The 21,173-nt window shown below is 36.9% G+C and overlaps 1 protein-coding gene and 1 non-coding gene across 2 annotated transcripts in view; one reads left to right on the top strand and one right to left on the bottom strand.

Moving 5' to 3' along the window:
• TEX15 (testis expressed 15, meiosis and synapsis associated) overlaps positions 1-21,173 on the top strand; it is a 70,808-nt gene that overhangs the window by 14,873 nt on the left and 34,762 nt on the right. Inside the window, exons 2-3 of the mRNA XM_029935720.1 lie at positions 4,972-5,122; positions 11,697-11,862. Coding sequence (XP_029791580.1) covers positions 4,972-5,122; positions 11,697-11,862 — 317 coding nt within the window. The remainder of the gene's footprint in view (positions 1-4,971; positions 5,123-11,696; positions 11,863-21,173) is intronic.
• On the bottom strand, positions 13,766-13,870 carry LOC115303586. Its single transcript, XR_003914137.1, has one exon. It is a non-coding gene; the product is annotated as a U6 spliceosomal RNA (small nuclear RNA).

Here is a 21,173-nt window from a genome sequence, read left to right as displayed (position 1 = left end):
AGGGAGTGTGTCTTGGGTTTTTCCCTTATTGTTTTCTTTACTTTTTTTTTTCCTCTTCTTTTTATGGTGGTGGGAGTGGTTATGTTTAATTGAAGTTGCTTTTACAGCACCAAAGACTTAATCATCCATTTTCTATATAAAAAGTAGCTACTTTTTTGCGTGGACCTCAAGTGTACTGTAGTATAGAGGTGGAATTTAAGGAAAGGTATTAAGCAGGCTGTGTTGTAACTTATGGACAAGTAATAAATTATATCATGTATCTTGAATATATCATAGATAAGCTGCTATATTACAATTACTACTTCAGATAGCTGTGAAATTAGGTGATTAACTAGTTGGTACCTAACCTTTTAATTTCGGTATAAGTCTAATTACATGAAATAGAAGTGGGGGTTTTGATTTTTTACTTTGCTTTTCTGTTTGGAGTATCATTGTAACTACTGTATTGTAAATGACGGAAAATAATTGCATATGTTAAAAAAATAAATTGTATAAAAATTTTTAAAAAAAATGAAAGATACAACAAGAATGTATTATCTCTACATTGTATTGTCTTAACTGAGGGCTTCTTGGCATAATTTCACTAAGTGTATAAGGAGCTTATCATATGTGTGACCTGACTAACCATTTGCTTATCAGACATAATTCTTAGTCTGAACCATTTAGAACTCTGCAGAAGAGTTCAGAAATTACTTTTGTGACTTAAGTTCTGAGAGTATTCTTTATTCATCATTTATTTCTTCATCAGGAACTCTTTCCTGAGATTACTAGAAGAGGAGTGAATGATCTTTGCCATATCTGCATATTATCATTACAGTAATTTCTGTAATATTCTAAAATAGACTTATTTTTTACTTAAGTATATTTTGGGATGGAAAATAAATAGGAAATCAGTATTATTTGGCAGAAATAAAAGGTGAGCGTAAAAATAAGTTTGAACAGTATTATTTGCCAGAAAATTCTGAAACTGAGGCCTTGTTTTTTTTGTTGTTGTTGTTATTAAAGAAATATCACCAAAGTTTTAGAGATTTTAAAGATAAATTAATAAGTTGATTCATATAAAAGTTTGAAAGAGAACTGAAAAAAAACTTTCTCATTAATGCTTTTGTGTATCTGCAATCATCCTGAGTTACCTTATATAAGGACTCAACTGATAGCAGTAAGTCTCATTAAAGAAACTCTAGGACTACGTTTTTCAGTTGAAACAGGTTCTGTTATTAAGACTCAACAATCAGGTAAAAGATTTTGCAGATTTATTTAGTAATCTCTATTCTCCCCAGCATTCAAGTCCTTAATGTTTGACGATGGTCTTCGGAGACTCAATACAAATATTCTTCTATAATGGACTTTGAGAGGATCAGACCTTAGAATATTTGACATAAGAAGGATTTATTCTTTGGCTATTACTTGTCCCTGAAAAATGTATTACAATTCATAGTGCACACAGAGTAACACACTGCAGAAGTGAGTGAGTTGTCGGAGGTTAGTTGAGTAGTTGCTAATATTAGAGAGTTGTTAAAAGCTAGTATTAGAACTAATATCACTTGACTTTTACCTTGGTTATCTTTGCAATCCTTTGCTTCTTGACAAATACTATAACTTGGCTCCATAGGATAGGCTTTAGGAATATACAGTAGTTAATTGTGTGCAGTTATAGTAGACAGTTGCTACAACCATGTGAGGTATTATTGATATTAGTAGCCTCAGAGAAGTTAGGCATTTTGCCTAATATAACATTGTTAATTAATGGTAGAACCAAAATTTGAAACATCATGGTTTTTTGCCTTTCTAAGTAAAATTCATTCTTCATCTAAGATTTCATCTTAGTTTTCTCTTACCAGCTGATACACTTTTACTCCCAGAAATTCCCAAGCTTATTTCCTTTCCTCTTTAGCTTGCCTTTATACCTTTTATTTCTTGCCATTTGCCCTTGTGAGCATTGCCAGCCCCTTGTTAAAGGGAAGCAGAGATAAAGGAAACAAAGATATTCTTGTTTTATTCTTAATTGAAAAGGTAGTGTTTCTGTTAGCAGTTTGCTGAAATTTTTGATACCCGTTATCAATTTATCTGTTGCTTCCTCTTTCCTAAGATGTTTTTTAAAAATCATAAGTCTATGAAATAATCAGTCTATTGAGATAATCGCTTGATTTTTTTTTAATGTATAGGCAAAATACTTTTAGAAGGTTTATGTAGTAAATGAAATGTATGTATTTCCTATTGATAAATCTCCCTTGCATTTCTGGGGTGAACTCAGCTTGTTTCTGATATATTAATATCATTTTTTTTAAGTTTATTTGAGAGAGAGGGCATGAGCAGGGTAAGGGCAGAGAGAGAATCCCAAGCAGGCTCCACATTCCACACTGAACCCACCATGGGGCTCGATTTCACAATTGTGAGATCATCACCTGAACTGAAATCAAGAGTCAGATGCTTAACCAACTGAGCCACCCAGGAGCCCCATAATATCATTTTTTATTTTTAGAATCAGTTTGTAACTTCTAATTTAATTTTTTTAACAGTACTAAGATGGTGAATTCTTATAATTCTTTCTTAAATAAGTTTTTCCTAGAATGTATTGTTTTGTATAATCTTTAAGTGTATTGCTTAACATTGCTCTTAGTATACATACTTGGTTTTTTTTAATGTTTGTTTATTTGTTTTTGATAGAGCATGAGCAAGGGAGAGGCAGAGAGAGAATCCCAAGCAGGCTTTGCTCTGTCAGCGTAGAGCCTGATGTGGTGCTTGATCTCACGAACTGTGAGATTATGACCTGAGCCAAAATCAAGAGTCAGACACTCAACCATTTGCATACATATATAAAAACATATCCTGTTATATACTGCAGAACAGGATACTTTTTTGCATATTTATAAATAATAAATATGATTATGGGACTATTATATGAATGTAAAGATTTGTATGAATTTGTTACCATATGGCTGAGTTGTTTAGACTGAAGTCTTTCCAAGTATTATTCCTACTTAAAAATTGCTAGGTGCAACTTATTTAATAAACAACATTAAAGGGTATCTGGGTGGCTCAGTCAGTTAAACATCCAACTTCAGCTCGGGTCATGATTTCACAGCTTGTGGGTTTGAGCCCTGCGTCAGGCTGGAGCCTGCCTCACAGTGTGTGTCTCCCTCTCTTTCTGCTCCTCCCCTGCCCACACTCTGTCTCTCAAAAATAAACATTTAAACAATTGAAAAAAAATTGAATCCCATTGTGCCCTGAATATTCATTTTTCATTACAATTTTTAACCTAGCTACATTGGAACAAAATCAGGAGCAAAATCAGTGAATTTCAGAGGCTCACTTTATTAGTACATTGTACTAGAGGTACATTGTGTAAGATACCCTAAAGCTAAAATAATATCCATCTTTCCTGAAGATACAATTTACCAATAAAGGCAGTTTTGACGGTTGTTCTAGCACTTGGCTCTTCAAGTATATTCAAGTGACGATAGTATATTTGTGTGCAGTAGGTACAGATCATGATTTATTGAAGTTTTCTTGTAATTTAAGTCATTAAATAAATTATTCTTCCTTTTCCTCCTTACTAAACTACCAGATGAACATGGCTATCTTGACAGCTATCTCTCAAGCTGGTATTTCTTGGCAACAGTATTCCTTTTGCTATTGTTGTTGTTGTTAAAGATTTTATTTTTACATAATCTCAACACCCAACACGGGGCTCAAGCTTACAACCCCAAGATCCAGAATCACATGCTCTACTGACTGGGGTAGCCAGGTGCCCTGGCTTAAGATGGTGTGCCTTGGTATTCTTGTTAGGCGGCAGTACCACTAGTGTCTATCAGTGAGGCTAGATGAGAGAAAGGCTGATTTTCTTCTCTTTCTAGAGGTTTCTGTTCATTCCCTATTCTGATCCATGTTTGGGAGATTGTAAGATTATCTTCCATAAAGGGTAGAGTGAGGATTGAAGGGAAAATATTTTGTGAACGTTCTATAGAATTTTATCCTTTGTGATCCTTCTGTAGAATTTTGGTAGCTCTTATTGTAGATTAAGATCTAAGTTTGAACTGAGCAGTTGGCAGCAATCAGGAGATCCATGAACCATATTATGAAATGGTATGAAAAATCCATGTCTACATATATTTCTCTGCATGAGGACTCCATAACTCTCCTTCAATACCCAGTATGAGTTCTACTTGAAAGGTTAAGACTTACTGTATGTGTTAGGTGAGAGGAGAAGGGAGGGTTGGAGGGAGGAAAAGAAATCTGTTATAGTATGACAATAGGTGAGGTCTTGGTCCATTTGTAGAGTGATACTATGGAACATTAGCCAATGATTGACTGTTTGGGCAATCCACTGTCGGGATAGTCCTGTGGTAGTTGGCTTTCAACTTTAAGTTTCTCCCACAGGCGGATATTCTGATTTAGAGAATTCATTCTGTTCACAGAAGTGTAAAGACAAACTACTTCTAAAAACATAATATTTGGCAGGAATTTTAACAAATGTTAATAAAAAATTACTGTTCGGGGTGACTGAGTGGCTCAGTCAGTTGAATATCTGGTTTCAGCTCAGGTAATCTCACAGTTGACCAGCCCCTGAGTCCCATATTGGGCTCACTGATGTCAGCCTGGAGCCTGCTTCAGGTCCTCTGTCCCCACCCCGCCAAAATTAAATAAACATTCTTAAAAATTGTTGTTTGGAAGTTAATAAGCTTTTCAGGAACACATACTTTTAGTTACCCAATTACAGTTATATAAATTACACAGGAAGGTTGTCTTAGAAGCTACAAAATAAATATTTAAAGCATTATTTAAAAGCTGAAGCTGTTAATTTATTTTTTATTTTGGGTAACCTGACAAATTGGCTATCTTGACAGCCTGGAACCTGTTGTGTGACCCAAACTAAGTATTCATCTCCATGAAGAAATTTTAAACAGTTTTACTGCCATTGCCTCTTACATATTAACTGACCTTATGTTTAATAATTTGGGTTGATTTTAGGCCACCCACAAAATGGAAATGAAAGGGATTGCTAAACAGAAGACACTACGGAAAATGAACTCAACCAGCGAACCTTTATTACCTGCTGGTGTAGAAGTCAGTCCTTTGAAGAAATTTACTATTCCCAAGATCAGGAGGGCAGCTGGGAAAGGTAATATTTACTATTTCCGTGGAAGAGGGGATTATTTCATAACAATTACTGCTTTTTTCTGATTCTTAGTTTGTGTTCATCTGTTGTTTTGACTATATAGAATTAGATTAAATCATGCCTTTAATTCCTTAAACATACATGTACCTTTGGGTCACACAAAACAAAACAGACATGTCTCCTACCCCTTTCACTAAGTACACTTAAAAATGCTGGACATCATACACAAAACAAACACTAGAAGACTTTGAAGTGTAGAGAAGAATATGGACCACTTAAAGACCTTGGGACTCCAGGAATGTCCATTGATAGATGAATGGATAAAGGAGATGTGGAATACAGGAGCGCCTGGGTGGCTCAGTCGGTTAAGCATCGGCTTCGGCTCAGGTCATGATCTCATGGTTCATGGGTTTGAGCCCCGTGTCGGGCTCTGTGCTGATAGCTCAGAGCCTGCAGCCTGCTTCAGATTCTGTGTCTCCCTCTCTCTCTGACCTTCCCCTGCTCACGCTGTCTCTCTCTGTCTCTCAAAAATAAATAAAAAACGTTTGAAAAAAGATGTGGAATACACACACACACACACACACGCACGCACACACACACACACAGGAATACTATTCAGCCATAAAAAAGAATGAAATCCTGCCATTTGCAATAATATGGATGGATTTAGAGAGTACAGTGCTAAGCAATATAAGTCATAGAAAGACAAATACCATGTGATTTTACTCATATGGGGAATTTAAGAAAATGAATGAACAAAATTAAAAAGAGACAAGCCAGTGGGGCATCTGGGTTGCTCAGTTGGTTAAACATCTGACTTTGGCTCAGGTCATGATCTTACTCTTTATGAGTTTGATCCCCTGTCCGGCTCTGTGCAGACAGCTCAGAGCCTGGAGCCTGCTTCAGTTTCTGTGTCTACCTCTCTGCCCCTTCCCTGCTCATACTCTTTCTCTCTCTCAAAAATAAATAAGCATTAAAAAATTATAATTAAAAAAAAGAAAGACAAGCCAAAACCAGACTCTTAATTATAGAGAACAAATTGATGATTACCAGAGGGGAAGTGGGTAGGGAGGTGGGTGAAATAGGTGAAGGGAGTTAAGAGTACATTTATCTTGATGAGCACTGAGTAACATATAGAATTGTTGAATCACTCTATTGTGCACCTGAAACTATATGTTAACCTGTCCTGTATGTTAACTGTCCTGGAATTGAACTTCTTAAATATCGGAATGATTTCATAACAGTAATTTCAGCTTCTATCTTAAGAAAATAAGAAAAGGATATCAAGCCCAAAACAAGCAAAGAAGGAAAAGCAATGAAAAGTAAGTTTGCTGATTGAAAAAAAATAAAAAACTTAACAAACCTTTAGCAAGTCTGATAAAAGACACAAATATTACAAATTACTATTACCAGGAATGAAATGGGATATCATTTCTGACCCACAGCATTAAAGGTTAATAAGGGAATACTATAAACAGATCTACTTACATAAACTTGACAACTTAAATGAAATAGACTCATTTGTACAAAGTAAGGAAACATTGTTGGAAATAAAATCTCCAGACCCAGATAGTTTCACTGGAGAATTCTAAACATTTTGTTTTCTTAAATGTTTATTTTATTTTTGAGAGAGAGAGAGCACAGCTGAGGAGGAGCAGGGAGAGAGGGATACAGAGAATCTGAAGCAGGCTCTACATTGGCAGCAGTAGGCACAATGCAGGGCTCAATTCATGAACCATGAGATCGTGATCTGAGCCAAAGTCAGACATTTAACTAGTTGAGCCGCGCAGGTGCCCCAAAATTCTATACATTTAAAAAAAGTTAATACAAATTCCACAGTAGCTCTTCCAGAATATAGAAAATAATTTTATGATATTAAAACCAGACATATGTAGTACAAAAAAAGAACACATGCCAATATCCATCATGAATTTGGTGCAGAGATCTTATACAAAATATAAGCAAATTAAGGAGCACTGTATATAAAATGAATTCGACCAGAGTACCAAAGGAAATTAATTTGAGGGATGCAAGCCTGGTTTGGTATTTGAAAGTGAATCTATATTTGCAGGATAAAGAACAATTGCATGATCATATTAATTAATGCAAAAAAAAGCATTTGACAAGTTTCAACACTCATGATATGACCAAGCAAACCAAGAACAGGGCAATTTCCTCAACTTGATAAGGAGAATGTTAAAAATAATGTAGCTAACATCACACTTAATGATGAACAACTTAAGTCTTCTCTCTAAGAGAAGAAGCCAAGAACATCCTCTCTAACCATTCTTATCAACATAGTACTGGAAATTGTAGCCAGTGCAAAAAGTGAATGAAATTAATTTAAAAATGTAGAGATTGGAAAAGAAGAAATAACACTTTTTGTTTGAAGATAACATAGGGAATCCTAAGGAATCTACAAAAAAAAAAAAATAGTCCTCCAGCTAATAAGTCCAGCAAGGTCACTGGATGCAAGATCAAAATAGAAAAATCATAGAAGCAGCCTAAGTGTCCATGGATGGTTGAATGGATAAAGAAGATGGGGTATGTGTACACACATACATACACAAAGGAATATTAGCCATAAAAAAGAATAAAATCTTGCCATTTGTGAAAACATGGATGAACCTACAGAGTTATTATACTATGTGAAATAAGTTAGAAAAACACAAATACCATATAATTTCATTTAACATGTGGAATCTAAAAAAACAAGTGAACAAACAAAAAGCAGAAATAGACTAATAAATACAGAGAAGAAACTAAGGGTAGCCAGAGGGGAGGGAGTTAGGGGGGATGGACAAAATAGGTGAAGGGAATTAGGAAGCACAAACTTCCAATTATAAAATAAGTCATGGCGGGGCACCTGGGTGGCTCAGTCGGTTAAGTCTCCGACTTCAGCTCAGGTCAGATCTCACGATCGTGGGTTCAAGCCCCACGTCAGGCTCTGTGCTGTCAGCTAGCTCAGAGCCTGGAGCCTGCTTCTGGTTCTGTGTCTCCTTCTCTCTCTGCCTCTCTCCTTCTCATGCTGTCTCTCTCTGTATCAAAAATAAATAGAACATTAAGAAAAGTTTAAAAAATAAATCATGGGGATGAAAAGTAAAATCTAGGGGTGTAATTAATAATATTGTACTAACTTTGGATGGTGAAAGGTGGTAACTACACTTATTGTGGTGAGCATTTTGTAATGTATATAATTGTTGAATCACTATGTTGTATACCTGAAACTAATATTATATTGTATGCCAACTCAGCTATGTCTCAATTTTTTAAAAATGGGGAAAAATTAAATTTTTATATATTAGCAAAGAGCACATGAAAATTAAAATGAATATCAAACATAATGCCATTTATAATAGGTCAAAACATGAAATACATCTGTAGAAGTCTAACAAAAACATGTACAGTGTTTTGTGCATTAAGCAATGCTGATGAAAGAAATAAAAGAGAATCTGTTTATGAGGAGGTGTACTTACATCCATGGATTAGAAGACTCAGCATATTGAAGATGTCAGTTCTCCACAAATTTAGATTTATTGCCATTGCTTTCAAAATCCCAGCAAGTCTTTTTGTACATGAATGGTATTCTTGAATTTACATGCAAAGAAACTAGAATAGCTTAAACAATCTTGAAGTAGAAAAATAAAGTGTAATTACTCTGTAGCATGCTCTGTAGCTACAGTAATCAAGACAGTGTAGCAATGGCAGAAAAATAGAATATGAGTGGAACAGAATAGAGATTCCAGAAATAAACCCACAGTTATATACTCATTTGATTTTCTTTCAGTTAATTTTTACAAAAGCATATTCAATGGAGGAAAGGTAGTCTTTCCATCAGATATTGCTGGAGCAATTAGACAGCATCCTGAGGCAAGAAAATGAACATCCCCCTACTTCACACAAAACATAATTAAAAATGAATCATGGGTGGGGCCTGGCTGGCTCATTTCATAGATCACATGATTTTTTTTAATGTTTTAAATATTTTTATTTTCTATTTTTGAGAGAGACAGAGTATGAGAAGGAGAGGGGCAGAGAGAGAGAGGGAAACACAGAATCCGAAGCAGGTTCTAGGCTCCCAGCTGTCAGCATGGAGCCCAACGCAGGGCTTGAACCCACAAACCATGAGATCATCACCTGAGCTGAGGTCAGATGCTTAACAGACTGAGTCACCCAGGCACCCCTAGAGCATGTGACTCTTGATTTCAAGGTTGTGAGTTTGAACTCCACACTGGGTGTAGAGATTACTTAAAACTAAAATTGGAAAAAGAAAGAACGGAAAATGAAACAAAAATTTTTAGAGGAAAACATGACAGGACATTTGAAGAATCTAGAACAGTTCTCAGACGTGATGTCAAAAGCACAATCTAGAAAAAAAAATTGGGGTGCCTGTCTGGCTCAGTCAGAAGAACATGTAGCTCTTGATCATGAATTTGAGCCCCATGTTGGGTGTAGAGATTACTAAAACAAATAAACTTTAAAAAAAAGGAAAAGAAAAAGTTGATAAATTGGCTTCATCACAATTAAAACTTGTGTGAAGGACTGTTAGGTAAGTGAAAAGACAAGCTTAGTGGGAGAAAACGTAGGGTTTTGGTTTTTTTGTTTTGAGTATATTTGACACACAATGTTACATTAGTTTCAGGGGTACAGCATTGTAATTCCCCATTAGTGTAGTTACTGCCTGTCACCATCCAATGTGCTGCACTGTTACCGTACCATTGACTACATTCCCTGTGCTCTAACTTTTCTCCCTATGACTTATCCTTTCCATAACTGAGTGGCTCAGTCAGTTGAGCCATGATTTTTCAGGTCAGTCATGACCTGACTTTGGCTCAGGTCATGATCTCAAAGCTAAAGGATTCGAGCCCCATGTCACGCTCTGTGCTGACAGCTCACAGCCTGGAGCTGCTTCAGATTCTGTGTCTCCTCTGCCCTTCCCCGCCCCTCTCAAAGATGCAGTATATATATTTACAATATAATATTATTCAGTCACAAAAAAGGATAAGATCTTGCCATTTGCAACAACATGGATGGGCCTAGAGGATATTATGCTAAATGAAATAAGTCGGAAAGAGAAAAGACAAATACCATATAATTTCACTTATATGTGGAAAATAAAAAACAAACAAAAAGTAGAAGCAGACCTATAAAATAGAAAAACTGTTGGTTGCCTGAGGGAAGGGGTTGGTGGGAGGATGGGCAAAATGGAGCACAGAGCGTGACATGGGGCTCGAATCCTTTAGCTTTGAGATCATGACCTGAGCCAAAGTCAGGTCATGACTGACCTGAAAAATCATGGCTCAACTGACTGAGCCACTCAGGCACCCCTGTACATGACATCTTTATCCATTCATCTATCACTGGACACTTGGGCTTCTTCCATATCTTGGCTATTGTAAATAATGCTGCAGTAAACAGAAGGGTGCATATATCTTTTCACATTTGTGTTTTCATTTTCTTTGGGTAAAAACCCAGTAGTGGAATTACTGAACCATACCCACCAACAGTGCACAAAGGTTCTCTTTTCTCCACATTGTCATCAACACTTGTAACTCATGTATCTGAGAAGAACTCATATCTTGAATGTATAAAGTGCTTTGAACACTCAATAGTAAGGAAAAAAAAGAGAGACATTCCAATAGCAAGGAAGAAGACATGAACAGACATTTCACTTAACAAGGATGTCCAGATAGCAAATGAGCATATAAAAAGATGTTCAACATCATAGCCCTTAAGCCACAATAAGGTAACACTACACACTTGTTGAAACAGCTAAAATTAAAAGAATAACAATGCCAAACATTAGCAAAGGTATGGAGAAACCAAATCAGTCATATAAACCAGTAGAAATGTAATTAGCTCAGCCACTCTTTGAAAAACAGTTTGATAGTTTCTTAACACACTAAATGTGAAATTACCATATAACCCAGCAATTGCACTTTTGGACATATATCCCAGAGAAATGAAAACTTAGGTCCACACAAAAATCTATACACAAATGTTCGTAGCAGCTTTATTTGTAATAGCCAAACTTTGGCTACACCTAGGTTTACAGTGAGTGAATGATCAGACTATGGTACATCCTACCATGAAATACTTAGCAATAAAAAGAAACCCATCTACTGAAATAACAACTTAATTGGATTTCACAGGGACTATCTTGAATGAAAAAAGCCCATGTCCACAGGTGACAAATACAAATTTATGTTCACAAAACATTCTTGAAATGACAAAAATACAGAAGATGGAGAACAGATGAGTAGTTTTCAAGACTTAGAGGCAGAGAAGGGAAATAGGGCTATCATTATGAATCTATTTCTAGAACAGTAGCATAAGGGAGATCTTTGTGGTGATGGGTGTTGATCATAGTGGTTGCCATGAATTTATACATATGATAAAATTGCATAGAACTATACACATGCATACAAGTACATGTAAAACTGATAAAATCTTATCTGTGGATTGCACCAATGTTATTTTTCTGATTTTGATATTATAGTTACGTCTGTCATTGTGTAGATGTGCAAAGATGTAATTTTAAAGTCAAATAACCACTTGTCCTTTTCTTTATCTTTAGTTTACTTGTCACCTTGTTGCACCAATACTAGAGAGTACAGTTTCATACATGATACTCTTAGCCAGTGCCGGCTTGATGTAGGCTGTGATCTACAGTCATCATGGCAGTTTGGGGATACAAAACTGGTTCACAATGAGGATCTGGAAAAAAAATTTACTTCTAAGAGGTAAGTTACTATGACCTAAAGGTTGAGATTTTTTATTCATTTTTAATATGAAGTCTTACATGAATTAGTAATTTCTACCATTTGAGATTTGGTAAGTACTACTACAAAAATAAGTACAGAGATTGTTTATTCATTATTTTATTGGCTTCTCATAGCCTCATGTAAAATAGTGATGAGCTAAGGATGAGATTTTGATTAGTAAATTTTATAGGTTAATGTAGCCAGATTTCAGACTAATTTTTTTAATCCTGGTAAGTTTTTCAGAGGCATGCATCAGCACATTTATTAAGCAGCCATTTTGTAGATTCTTTGTGCCTCTTGCATAATATAAAACAGCAGTTAAAGAATTCAGAAAAATAGAGGCACCTGGGTGGCTCAGTCAGTTAAGCATGCAACTTCGGCTCAGGTCATGATCTCACAATTCATGGGGTTGAGCCCTACATCAGGCTCTGTGCTGACAGCTTAGAGCCTGGAGCCTGCTTCAGAATCTGTGTCTCCCTCTCTCTGCTCCTCTCCCACTGGCTCTCCATCTCTCTCTCAAAAATAAAAATTAAAAAAATAAAAAGAATTCAGAAAAATAACTTCCCTTGACTCAACCAGAGACTTAGTTGATGTTTTAATTTGGCAAGATTATATCTGGCTATTTCCAGCTAGTCCACTAGAGCCACTATTTTTTTTCTTCTGAAAAAATTTTTGAGTATAGTTAACACATAGTGTTATCATTAGTTGCAGGTATGCAGCTATTTCTAGTATTTTTTGAGTATAGTTAACACATAGTGTTTACATTAGTTTCAGGTATGCAGCTATTTCTGATATTAATTTTTTTAAAGTACTACTTGTACTTTTTGGGAAGGCACAGTCCATTATGTTGTCCATTATGAAGAAAAGCATATGCAGTTTCTCATTATAAACATTTTATATTTATAGGTCTAGATCTTATGTGAACACAATTTAGCTTTTTCATTTTCTAAATTTCTCTCCTTTTTCAATTTGCATTTAACATAAAACCTAACTGTAGTTTGATCCAGGACCCATATTTAGAACTCATTTTGGAATGGTTTTGGTTTCTGTTTTTTGTTTTAAAATTAATTCCTCTTGACTTAAACATATTTATCCCCTGGTATCACTTTGGGAGAATTGGTGGGAATGACAGATTTGATAGCATATTATTTCATGTAGAAACAATTTTGAGAAAAAGTAGAATGGACTGGATATATCCTGCCCCTTCCAGATTGAAGTAACAGTTTGATCAAAAATTAATTCCTAGTATTATTCTTTGATTTCAGTTCTTTCGGGCTTTTTTTTTTTAAGCTTTTCTGTTTTGTTTTGTTTTTTTAATGTTTATTTACTTATTGAGACAGAGAAAAACAGAGCACGAGTAGGGGAGGGGCAGAGAAAGAGGGAGACACAAAATCCGAAGCAGGCTCCAGGCTCTAAGCTGTCAGCCCAGAGCCTGACGTAGGGTTTGAACCCACGAACCATGAAATCATGACCTGAGCTGAAGTCAGACGCTTAACTGAATGAGCCACCCAGGTGCTCCATCTTTTGGGCTTTTTAAAATTTTATCCTTTTTTGTAATGCTCCCTCTGCCCAACACTTAATTTATAACCTGTTAATGGTAGCAGAGAAATTAGAACTATGCAACAATACAAGATGTGTAAGAACATTGCAAATAACCAACAAGTATAGGAGTTATTGGCTTCTTAGGTATTTGCCCAATTAGACAAACTCATTTTTTCCCATAGTACTTTATATTCATTTTTCTTGCTACAATATATTGGTTTTGTCGGATTCTCTTGCATCGTGAGTTTTATCTTCTTTGTGTTTGTGTCCATAGTATGAAACTGGCAACACAGTGGGCACTTGATTGTTAAATTAAGTTAAATTTTTCTTTCTTTCTTTTTTTTTTATGGAACACTTCACCAATTTGCATATCATCCTTGCACAGGGGTCCACACTAATCTCTGTATCATTCCAGTTTTAGTATATGGGCTGCTGAAGTGGGCACAAATTTCTGTTTCATTTTTTAAAACTCAATTATGCTTTAAAGAACTCTTAATTAACCTTAAGGCCCCAAGTGAAAAAAAAAACAAAAGGAAAGGAAAGGAAAAGTAAATAAGAATGGTTAGCAGAAGAAAATAATAGAATGAAAAGAAAAGGTATAGTAACATCTACTGCTTCTGGGTTTTCTTTTTATTACTTTCCTTAAAGGAGTTAATATGTCTGTGGGCTCAGCAAAACCAAGTATCTCCAAAAGAATACCAGTTTCCACTCCTTATCTACATTCATTCCATCTATCACTTCTTCAGTCTGAAATGGGTAAAAGCACTAATAATCTAAACATCTATGTATTCGGTCACTCATTAAACATTTGAGTGCCTGTTGTGTCAGACACTATGTTTGATACCCTCAGAGAAAATGAATGTTTTTTCCTCAACCTTAAAGAGTTCACATTCTAGTTTAGAAGACCTACAGCTAAATATAAAATATAGTGTTACCATAAAGATACAGGTGCACAGATGAGGGACTGATGATCCTTAAGAGTTTTGAGAGATACTTTGAAAAGTTAAACTTGAGCTGGTATTAATGGATAAAAGAGAAACGGTTTCATTCTTAAGTCCATTGCATTATTTGTATCAGTTTGACCCCTTTTAGGAGTATTTACTTTTATACATTTCAAATTTATTGAAAGAATATCATTTTAAAGATTGTGGGTGCCCAACTTAATGTTATTGTTGAATTAGTACTTGGCATCTCAGTTTATGTTTCACCCCAGAGGTAGTCTGAGCCATCCATGCTTTACTTTATTTACTTTAACAGTGGTTGATTCAAAGAGTGAGCTGAACTAAATCAGTTTGGGTCAGTAACACACTGAAGATGAATTGGTGTGGGGGTCTCTAGGAAAGAACATTTTGCTTAAGCTACTGATAGCACCATTGAGGTAATAGACTAGTGTTAAGATGACCCTAAAGCTGATGCCAGCAGGACAAAGAGATGGAAGAAACCTGGATCCTTGATCACATCTGGAGCCATGGAATCTGTCAATCCTGATAAAAGCTGCAAGATTTCTGAATTTCTTATTATATGAAGTCAATTTATTTTTAAGCCAGTTTGAACAAGTTTCTGTGCTTGAGGTCAACAGCATTCCAGCTGATACTGAATTTCATACTGGGAAAGAGGTACTAGGAGTGCCTAGGTAGCTCAGTCAGTTCAACTTCCGACTTTGGCTTGGGTTATGATCTCATGGTCCATGAGTTCAAGCCCCACATCCGGCTCTGTGCTGACACCTAAGAGCCTGGAGCCCGCTTCAGATTCAATATCTCCCTCTCTCTCTGTCCCTCTCCTGCTCATGCTCTATCTCTCTCTCTCCCTCTCTCTCTCAAAAATAAAATAAACATTAAAAAATTTTTAATTAAAAAAGGGTACTTGGAAGTAAGAGATTGTAAACTATGGATTTAACTTAAGGGTGCCAACTTGAGAAGTTGGTGATATTCCCTTATACGTTGGGGCATAACCATTTTCTACTTGAGGCTGTGGTTTGGGAGGATATTATACTGAAAATTCAGGATATTGAAGTGCCTTGACCGTGTCCTGCTTGGACCCAAAAGGTCTTTAAAATTCAGATTTCAGATATGGTATGAAAGATTATTTCTACTTCTGATTTCACAGATCGGCCTCATGAGATTAGATCAAGGTAAACAATTCATCTTTTCTGAAGTTAGTTTGAATTCGGGTTTAGAAAAGAGGTTTAATGGGAGAGAAGTGTGCCGGTTGCCTTCAACCTTCCTAATACCTCACTTTTAAGTATTTTCTACTGGGTAAATGGAAACTACTCAAGTTTATACAATAAAGATATGTTTTAAATGCAATCTCGGGGTAGAAATGGATAGTTTCTAATTGGAATGCAGTAGTAAAGGCCATTTCAAATCCAGCCTTGGAGGATGGGAAGATTTCAGAGGTTTGTTGCCAGGAGGCTGAAAGTTTGAACAGCAACCAGTGTCTAAACATGATTTGCTATGGTTACTAGCCTTTGGAATTTTGAGGGTAAAGAATCCTAGCTGCCTCTTTTCAAAAGGATATACTATGTGCTAAGGGCCAGTTAACACTGACCATTGCTCTACCATTGTTCACTTTTCCTGAATTTAATTGTAGTTATCCTATTTTTTTTCCTCTCACCAATGCGTTCTGGTTATAGATAATAATCTTTTAGCTATATATTACCTTAATGGATATTAACTATAAGAATCTATATCCAGACCTGTTGGAAATGAAGGCATGTACTCAGATCGTGGATCTGAAGTTAGATACAGTAACAGGATGGCATTTTGGCATGTTCCCTTTTTGTGAAGTAGATTGAAAGTGTTTTGTGTGAGCCTTAACATTTTTTAAAGTATTATGTGTTAGAAGGTTGTGTGCAAAGGGTAACCAAGTTAGTAGACTGTAGTCTTTCTAACAGTTCTAAATCCTCTTACATAATTTATACTATTTTTTGGTTTACTGATATACAAGCCTGGTCTGTGTGGTTCATTAGAATACAGCATGAGACTTGCCTGGAAATCCTGAGATGAAGGCAGTGTCTCTGTTAAGGACTGCAAGCAAGGAAGCTTGTAAGTCTAGTGCTGCTTGGCAGCCTTCCCAAGACTTAGAGGAACCAGACAAAGATAAAGGTAAAGCTATAGACAGCAGTAAGGAGAGTCAAAGCAAAGAAACTTGAATCCTTAATATCTGGGGGGAACTAAATAAATTCAGAATCTGCCTTCAGGAGACAGCACAGTGCATCCCCTAAGACACCCACATCTTGACTCTTAGAATTTGTGAATATGTTACTTTACGTAATAAAAAGGACTTTGCAGATCTGATTGAGATCACAGATCTGCAGATGAATGATTATCTTGGATAACCTGAGTGAGCCCAATTTCACAGTATGAGCTCTTAGAAATGTAAGAGGAAGGCAAAATATGTCAAAGAGAAGAGACAGAGGAAAAATTTCAGAGAGATTCAGCCTTTTCCTGGCTTTCAAGATGGAGGAAAGGTTTTATGACTTAAGGAATGCCGGTAACTTCTAGAACCTGGGAGCAGCATTCAGCAAACAGCTAGAAAAGAAATGGGATGTTAGTGCTCCATCTGCAAGTAAGTTTTACCAACAAGTGAAGAGATCTTCCCCCAGAGCTCAAGACAGGAACATAGTCCAAATGCCATGTTTATTTTAACCTGATGAGACCTTTATTGGTCTTAAGTCCTACTTAACTGTAAAATAATAAACTTGATTTGTTTTAATCCACTAAATCCATGGTAATTTGTTATAGCAGCAATAGAAAGCTAATACACTGCCTTTATCATCTCCAGACTTCTTGCGTGAGTTAGAAATTATTTTTTCCAGGGCTCCTGGGTAGGTCAGTGGGTTAAGCATCCGACTCTTGATTTTAGCTCAGATTACGATCTCACAGCGTATGAGATTGAGATTCTCTCTCTCCCTGTCTCACTGCCTGTTCCCCACTTACACTCTCTCTCAAAATAAATATTAAAAATTTCCCTCTAGCTTTGTTGAAATATGATTAACATATAACGTTATGTAAATTTAAGGTGTATAATATGATGATTTAATACATAGGTTATGAAATGTTTACCACAGTAAGGTTAGTTAACTCCTCTTTTACCTCACATCATAAACCATTTTGTTTTGTTTTTATGCTGAGAATATTAAAGCTCTAGTCTCATAGCAACTTTCAAGTATACAATACGGTATTGTTAACTGTGGTCACCATGCTGTCCCATAGATCTCCAGACTTATTAATCTTTAACTCAAAGTTTGCACCCTTGACCAGCATCTCCCCATTTCCCCCACACCCTAGGTCTGACAATTCCCACTCTACTCTCTTGTTTCTATGAATTTGATGTTTTTAGATTCCACATGTAAGTCAGATCATATGGTATTTGTCTTTCTCTGCCATACTTAACATTCTCAGGGTCCATCCATGTTGTCACAAACTGAAGGATTTCCTTTGTTTTTATTGATGAATAATATTCCATAGTGATTGTGTGCATGTACACCACATTAATTCATGTATTGATGGATTCGTAGGTTGTTTCCATGTCTTAGCTATTGTGAGTAATGCTGCAATGACCATAGTGGGTACAGATACCTCCTCAAGAGGTACCCAGAAGTGGGACTGCTTAATCATACAGTAGTTGTATTTTTAATGTTTTGCAGGATCTCCATACAGTTTTCCATTGTGGCTCTACCAATTTATATTCCCATTAACAATGCACCAGAGTTCCATTTTCTCCACATCCTCACCAGCACTCTTTATCTTGCCTTTTTGAGGATAGCCAGTCTAACAGTTATGAGACAATGTCTCATTGTGGTTTTGATGTGCATTTCCCTGATGCTTTGTGTTGTTGAGCACCTTTTCATGTACTTGGCCATTTGTACATTTTCATAAAGAAAATGGACATTTTCCCTTAAATTTCTCTGCCCATTTTTTAAATAGATTGTCTTTTTGCTTCTCAGTTGTATGTACCTTATGTATTTTGGATATTAACCCCTTATTAGATACATGGTTTGTATCTTTCCTTTTGCTCATTCTTTTTGCTTTTCAGAGCATTTTAGTTTGATACAGTCCCACTTTTTTATTTTACTTTTGTTGCCGTTGCTCTTGGAGTCAGATCCAAAAAACATGGCCAAGACCAATGTCTAGGAGCTTACTGTGTATGTTTTCTTCTAGGAGGTTTATGGTTTCAGGTCTTATATTCAGGTCTTTTACCCGTTTGAGTTAATTTTTATGAATGGTGTAAGAAAGTAGTCTATTTTCACTCTTTTGTATATGGCTATCCAGTTTTCCCAACACCATTTATTGAAGAAACTGTCCTTTTCCCACTGTATATTCTTGACTTTTTTGTCATAAATTAATTGACCACAAATGCCTGGGTTTATTTCCGGACTCTGTTCTGTCCCATTGATCTATATGTCTGTTTTTATGCTAGTACCATACTGTGTTGATTACTGTAGCTTTATATTATCATTGAAATCAGGGAGCATTGTGCTTCTAGCTTTGTTCTTAAGATTGCTTTACTATTTGGGGTCTTTGTGGTTACATATAAATTTCAAGATTGATTATTCTATTTCTATGAAAAATGCCATTGGAATTTTGGTCAGGATTGCACTGAATTGTAGATTGCCCTGGGTTTTGTGAACATTTAAAAATGTTAATTTTTCTAATTCACGAGCACAGAATATCTTTTTGTGTCTTCCTCACTTTTGCTCATCAATGTCATATAGTTTTCAGTGTATAGGTCTTTCCCCTCCTTGGTTAAATTTATTTCTAGGTATTTTCTTCTTTTCAATGTAGCTGTAAATGGGGTTTTAATTTCTCTTTTTAAAAATATTTATTTTTTATTTTATTTTAGTTAGAGAGCATGTGAATGGGAGAGAGTGGCGGCGGGGGGGGGGGGGGGGGGGGGGGGGGGGGGGGGGGGGGGGAGAGAGAGAGAGAGAGAGAGAGAGAGAGAGAGAATATTAAGCAGTCTCCATGCTCAGCACAGAGCCCAGCATGGGGCTCCATCTCATAATTATAAGATCATGACCTGAACCGAAATCAAGAGTCAAACATTTATCCGACTTAGTCACCCAGGTACCCCTCTTAACGTTTCCTTCTGATAGTTGTTTTTAGCTTATAGAAGTGTAACAATTTTCTGCATATTGATTTTGTGTCCTGCAACTTTGCTGAATTCATTTATTAGTTTTGAGAGTTTTTTGGTGGCGTCTTTAGGATTTTCTGTATATAGTATCAAGTTCTCTACAAATTGTGACGGTTTTACTTCTTTTTCAATTTAGGTGCCTTTTATCTCTTTTTCTTGACTAATTCTTCTAGCTAGGACTTCAGTACTAGGTTGAATGTTTAGAGAAAGTTTAAATTCTTAGGGAAAATCCTTTATCTTCATTTCTTTGTGCCAGTTATTAGAGGTTTACTATATACCTTTGGTGGAGTCCTGTTTCCCTGATTCTTCATAATCCTCATAGCTTTGCATAGGTGTCTGTGAATTTGAAGAAGTGGTCACCTCTTCCAGACTTTATGCATTGAACTTTGGTAAGTATAGACCTCACCTGCAAGTGGGGGCAGTGTTAGTGGTGCAGGGTGCCAAGTGCAGGGGCATATGGGAGCTCCATATCGGAGGGGGTGGATGGCAACTGATTGGATTAGGCCTTGGTCTGCATAGTACCAGCAGTTGTGTGGGCCTTGGTGAGCACTGCCATGCATTCACATAAGCTTAAGGTGCTCTTGGGGTTCTCAGCATCTCCTCCTAGTCTATCAGCTAGCGACCAGAGCAAGCAGTAATGGTGGCCTGAGTCTGTCATATGCACACACTCCGGTGCAGGCGCCTGTGTTGTGGCAGGGGCCAGTTGCTAACACGTGTAATGGTGAAAGTGAGGACAGATAACACAGGCCAGCCATGAATCTGTATGTTGGCAGTTGGATCTGGCTGTGTTCACTACCATGTGGGTTGGATCTTGCCCTGGACACATAGCAGTGTAGAGGTCAGTGATGGAGACAGGGCCAGAGGGTATGCAGGTGCATAGTTGGAGTGGCTATACGCCAGTGACAGAAGATGCGTGATCTGGCCCTACATGCAGCTATAGGAGCCTTGACTATGAATGTGGTCTAATGAGGCTGCAGGATCTCTCTGTGGTGTGCACACAGCATTTTAGACTGGTGACACTGTAAGGACAGGTCTGAATCAAACTGACTCTGACCTTGGAGGCCTAAGTGTCAGCTTCTCAGACAACCCTTGTAACACCCAGTCACGAAAGACCAGCTAACACCTTTAACATTTCTAAGGGCGGGCCTAAAGATGGAGGTTAAGACTAGTCACGCCCTACTTGAGGGCCCTAGTCACACCCTACATGAGGGTCCTACAGGTCCACTCTGTAATTGGTTAAAGTTACTGTCAATGATGTGATGCTATAATGATTGGACCCTTGTACCTGTGTCACCATTTCCTGTAACTCCCCCTTCCCAAACCCATAAAGGCCCTACCCCTCCTTTGTTCGGGGCTCTCAGCATGGATCCACCACGCTGGTAAAGTCTGTGAGCCCGAGCTTAGGCTCAGCCAGCCTAAGCCCATAATAAAGCCCTTTGCTTTTGCATGCGTGACCCAGTCTCCCTGGTCTCTGGTTTTTGGGGGCGATATTAAAATCTGGGTACAACAACACGTGTTTAGAAGTACACAGCTGGAGGGGGTTTGCCCTGAGCACCTGCACGTTGGTGGAAGTCAGCTGCAGGAGTCTGCATTGGTGTGTTACACTCTTGAAG

This window comes from Suricata suricatta, chromosome 1, assembly GCF_006229205.1.
Source record: "Suricata suricatta isolate VVHF042 chromosome 1, meerkat_22Aug2017_6uvM2_HiC, whole genome shotgun sequence".
Taxonomy (NCBI): domain Eukaryota; kingdom Metazoa; phylum Chordata; class Mammalia; order Carnivora; family Herpestidae; genus Suricata; species Suricata suricatta.
This window is presented reverse-complemented; position numbering and strand designations above follow the sequence as displayed.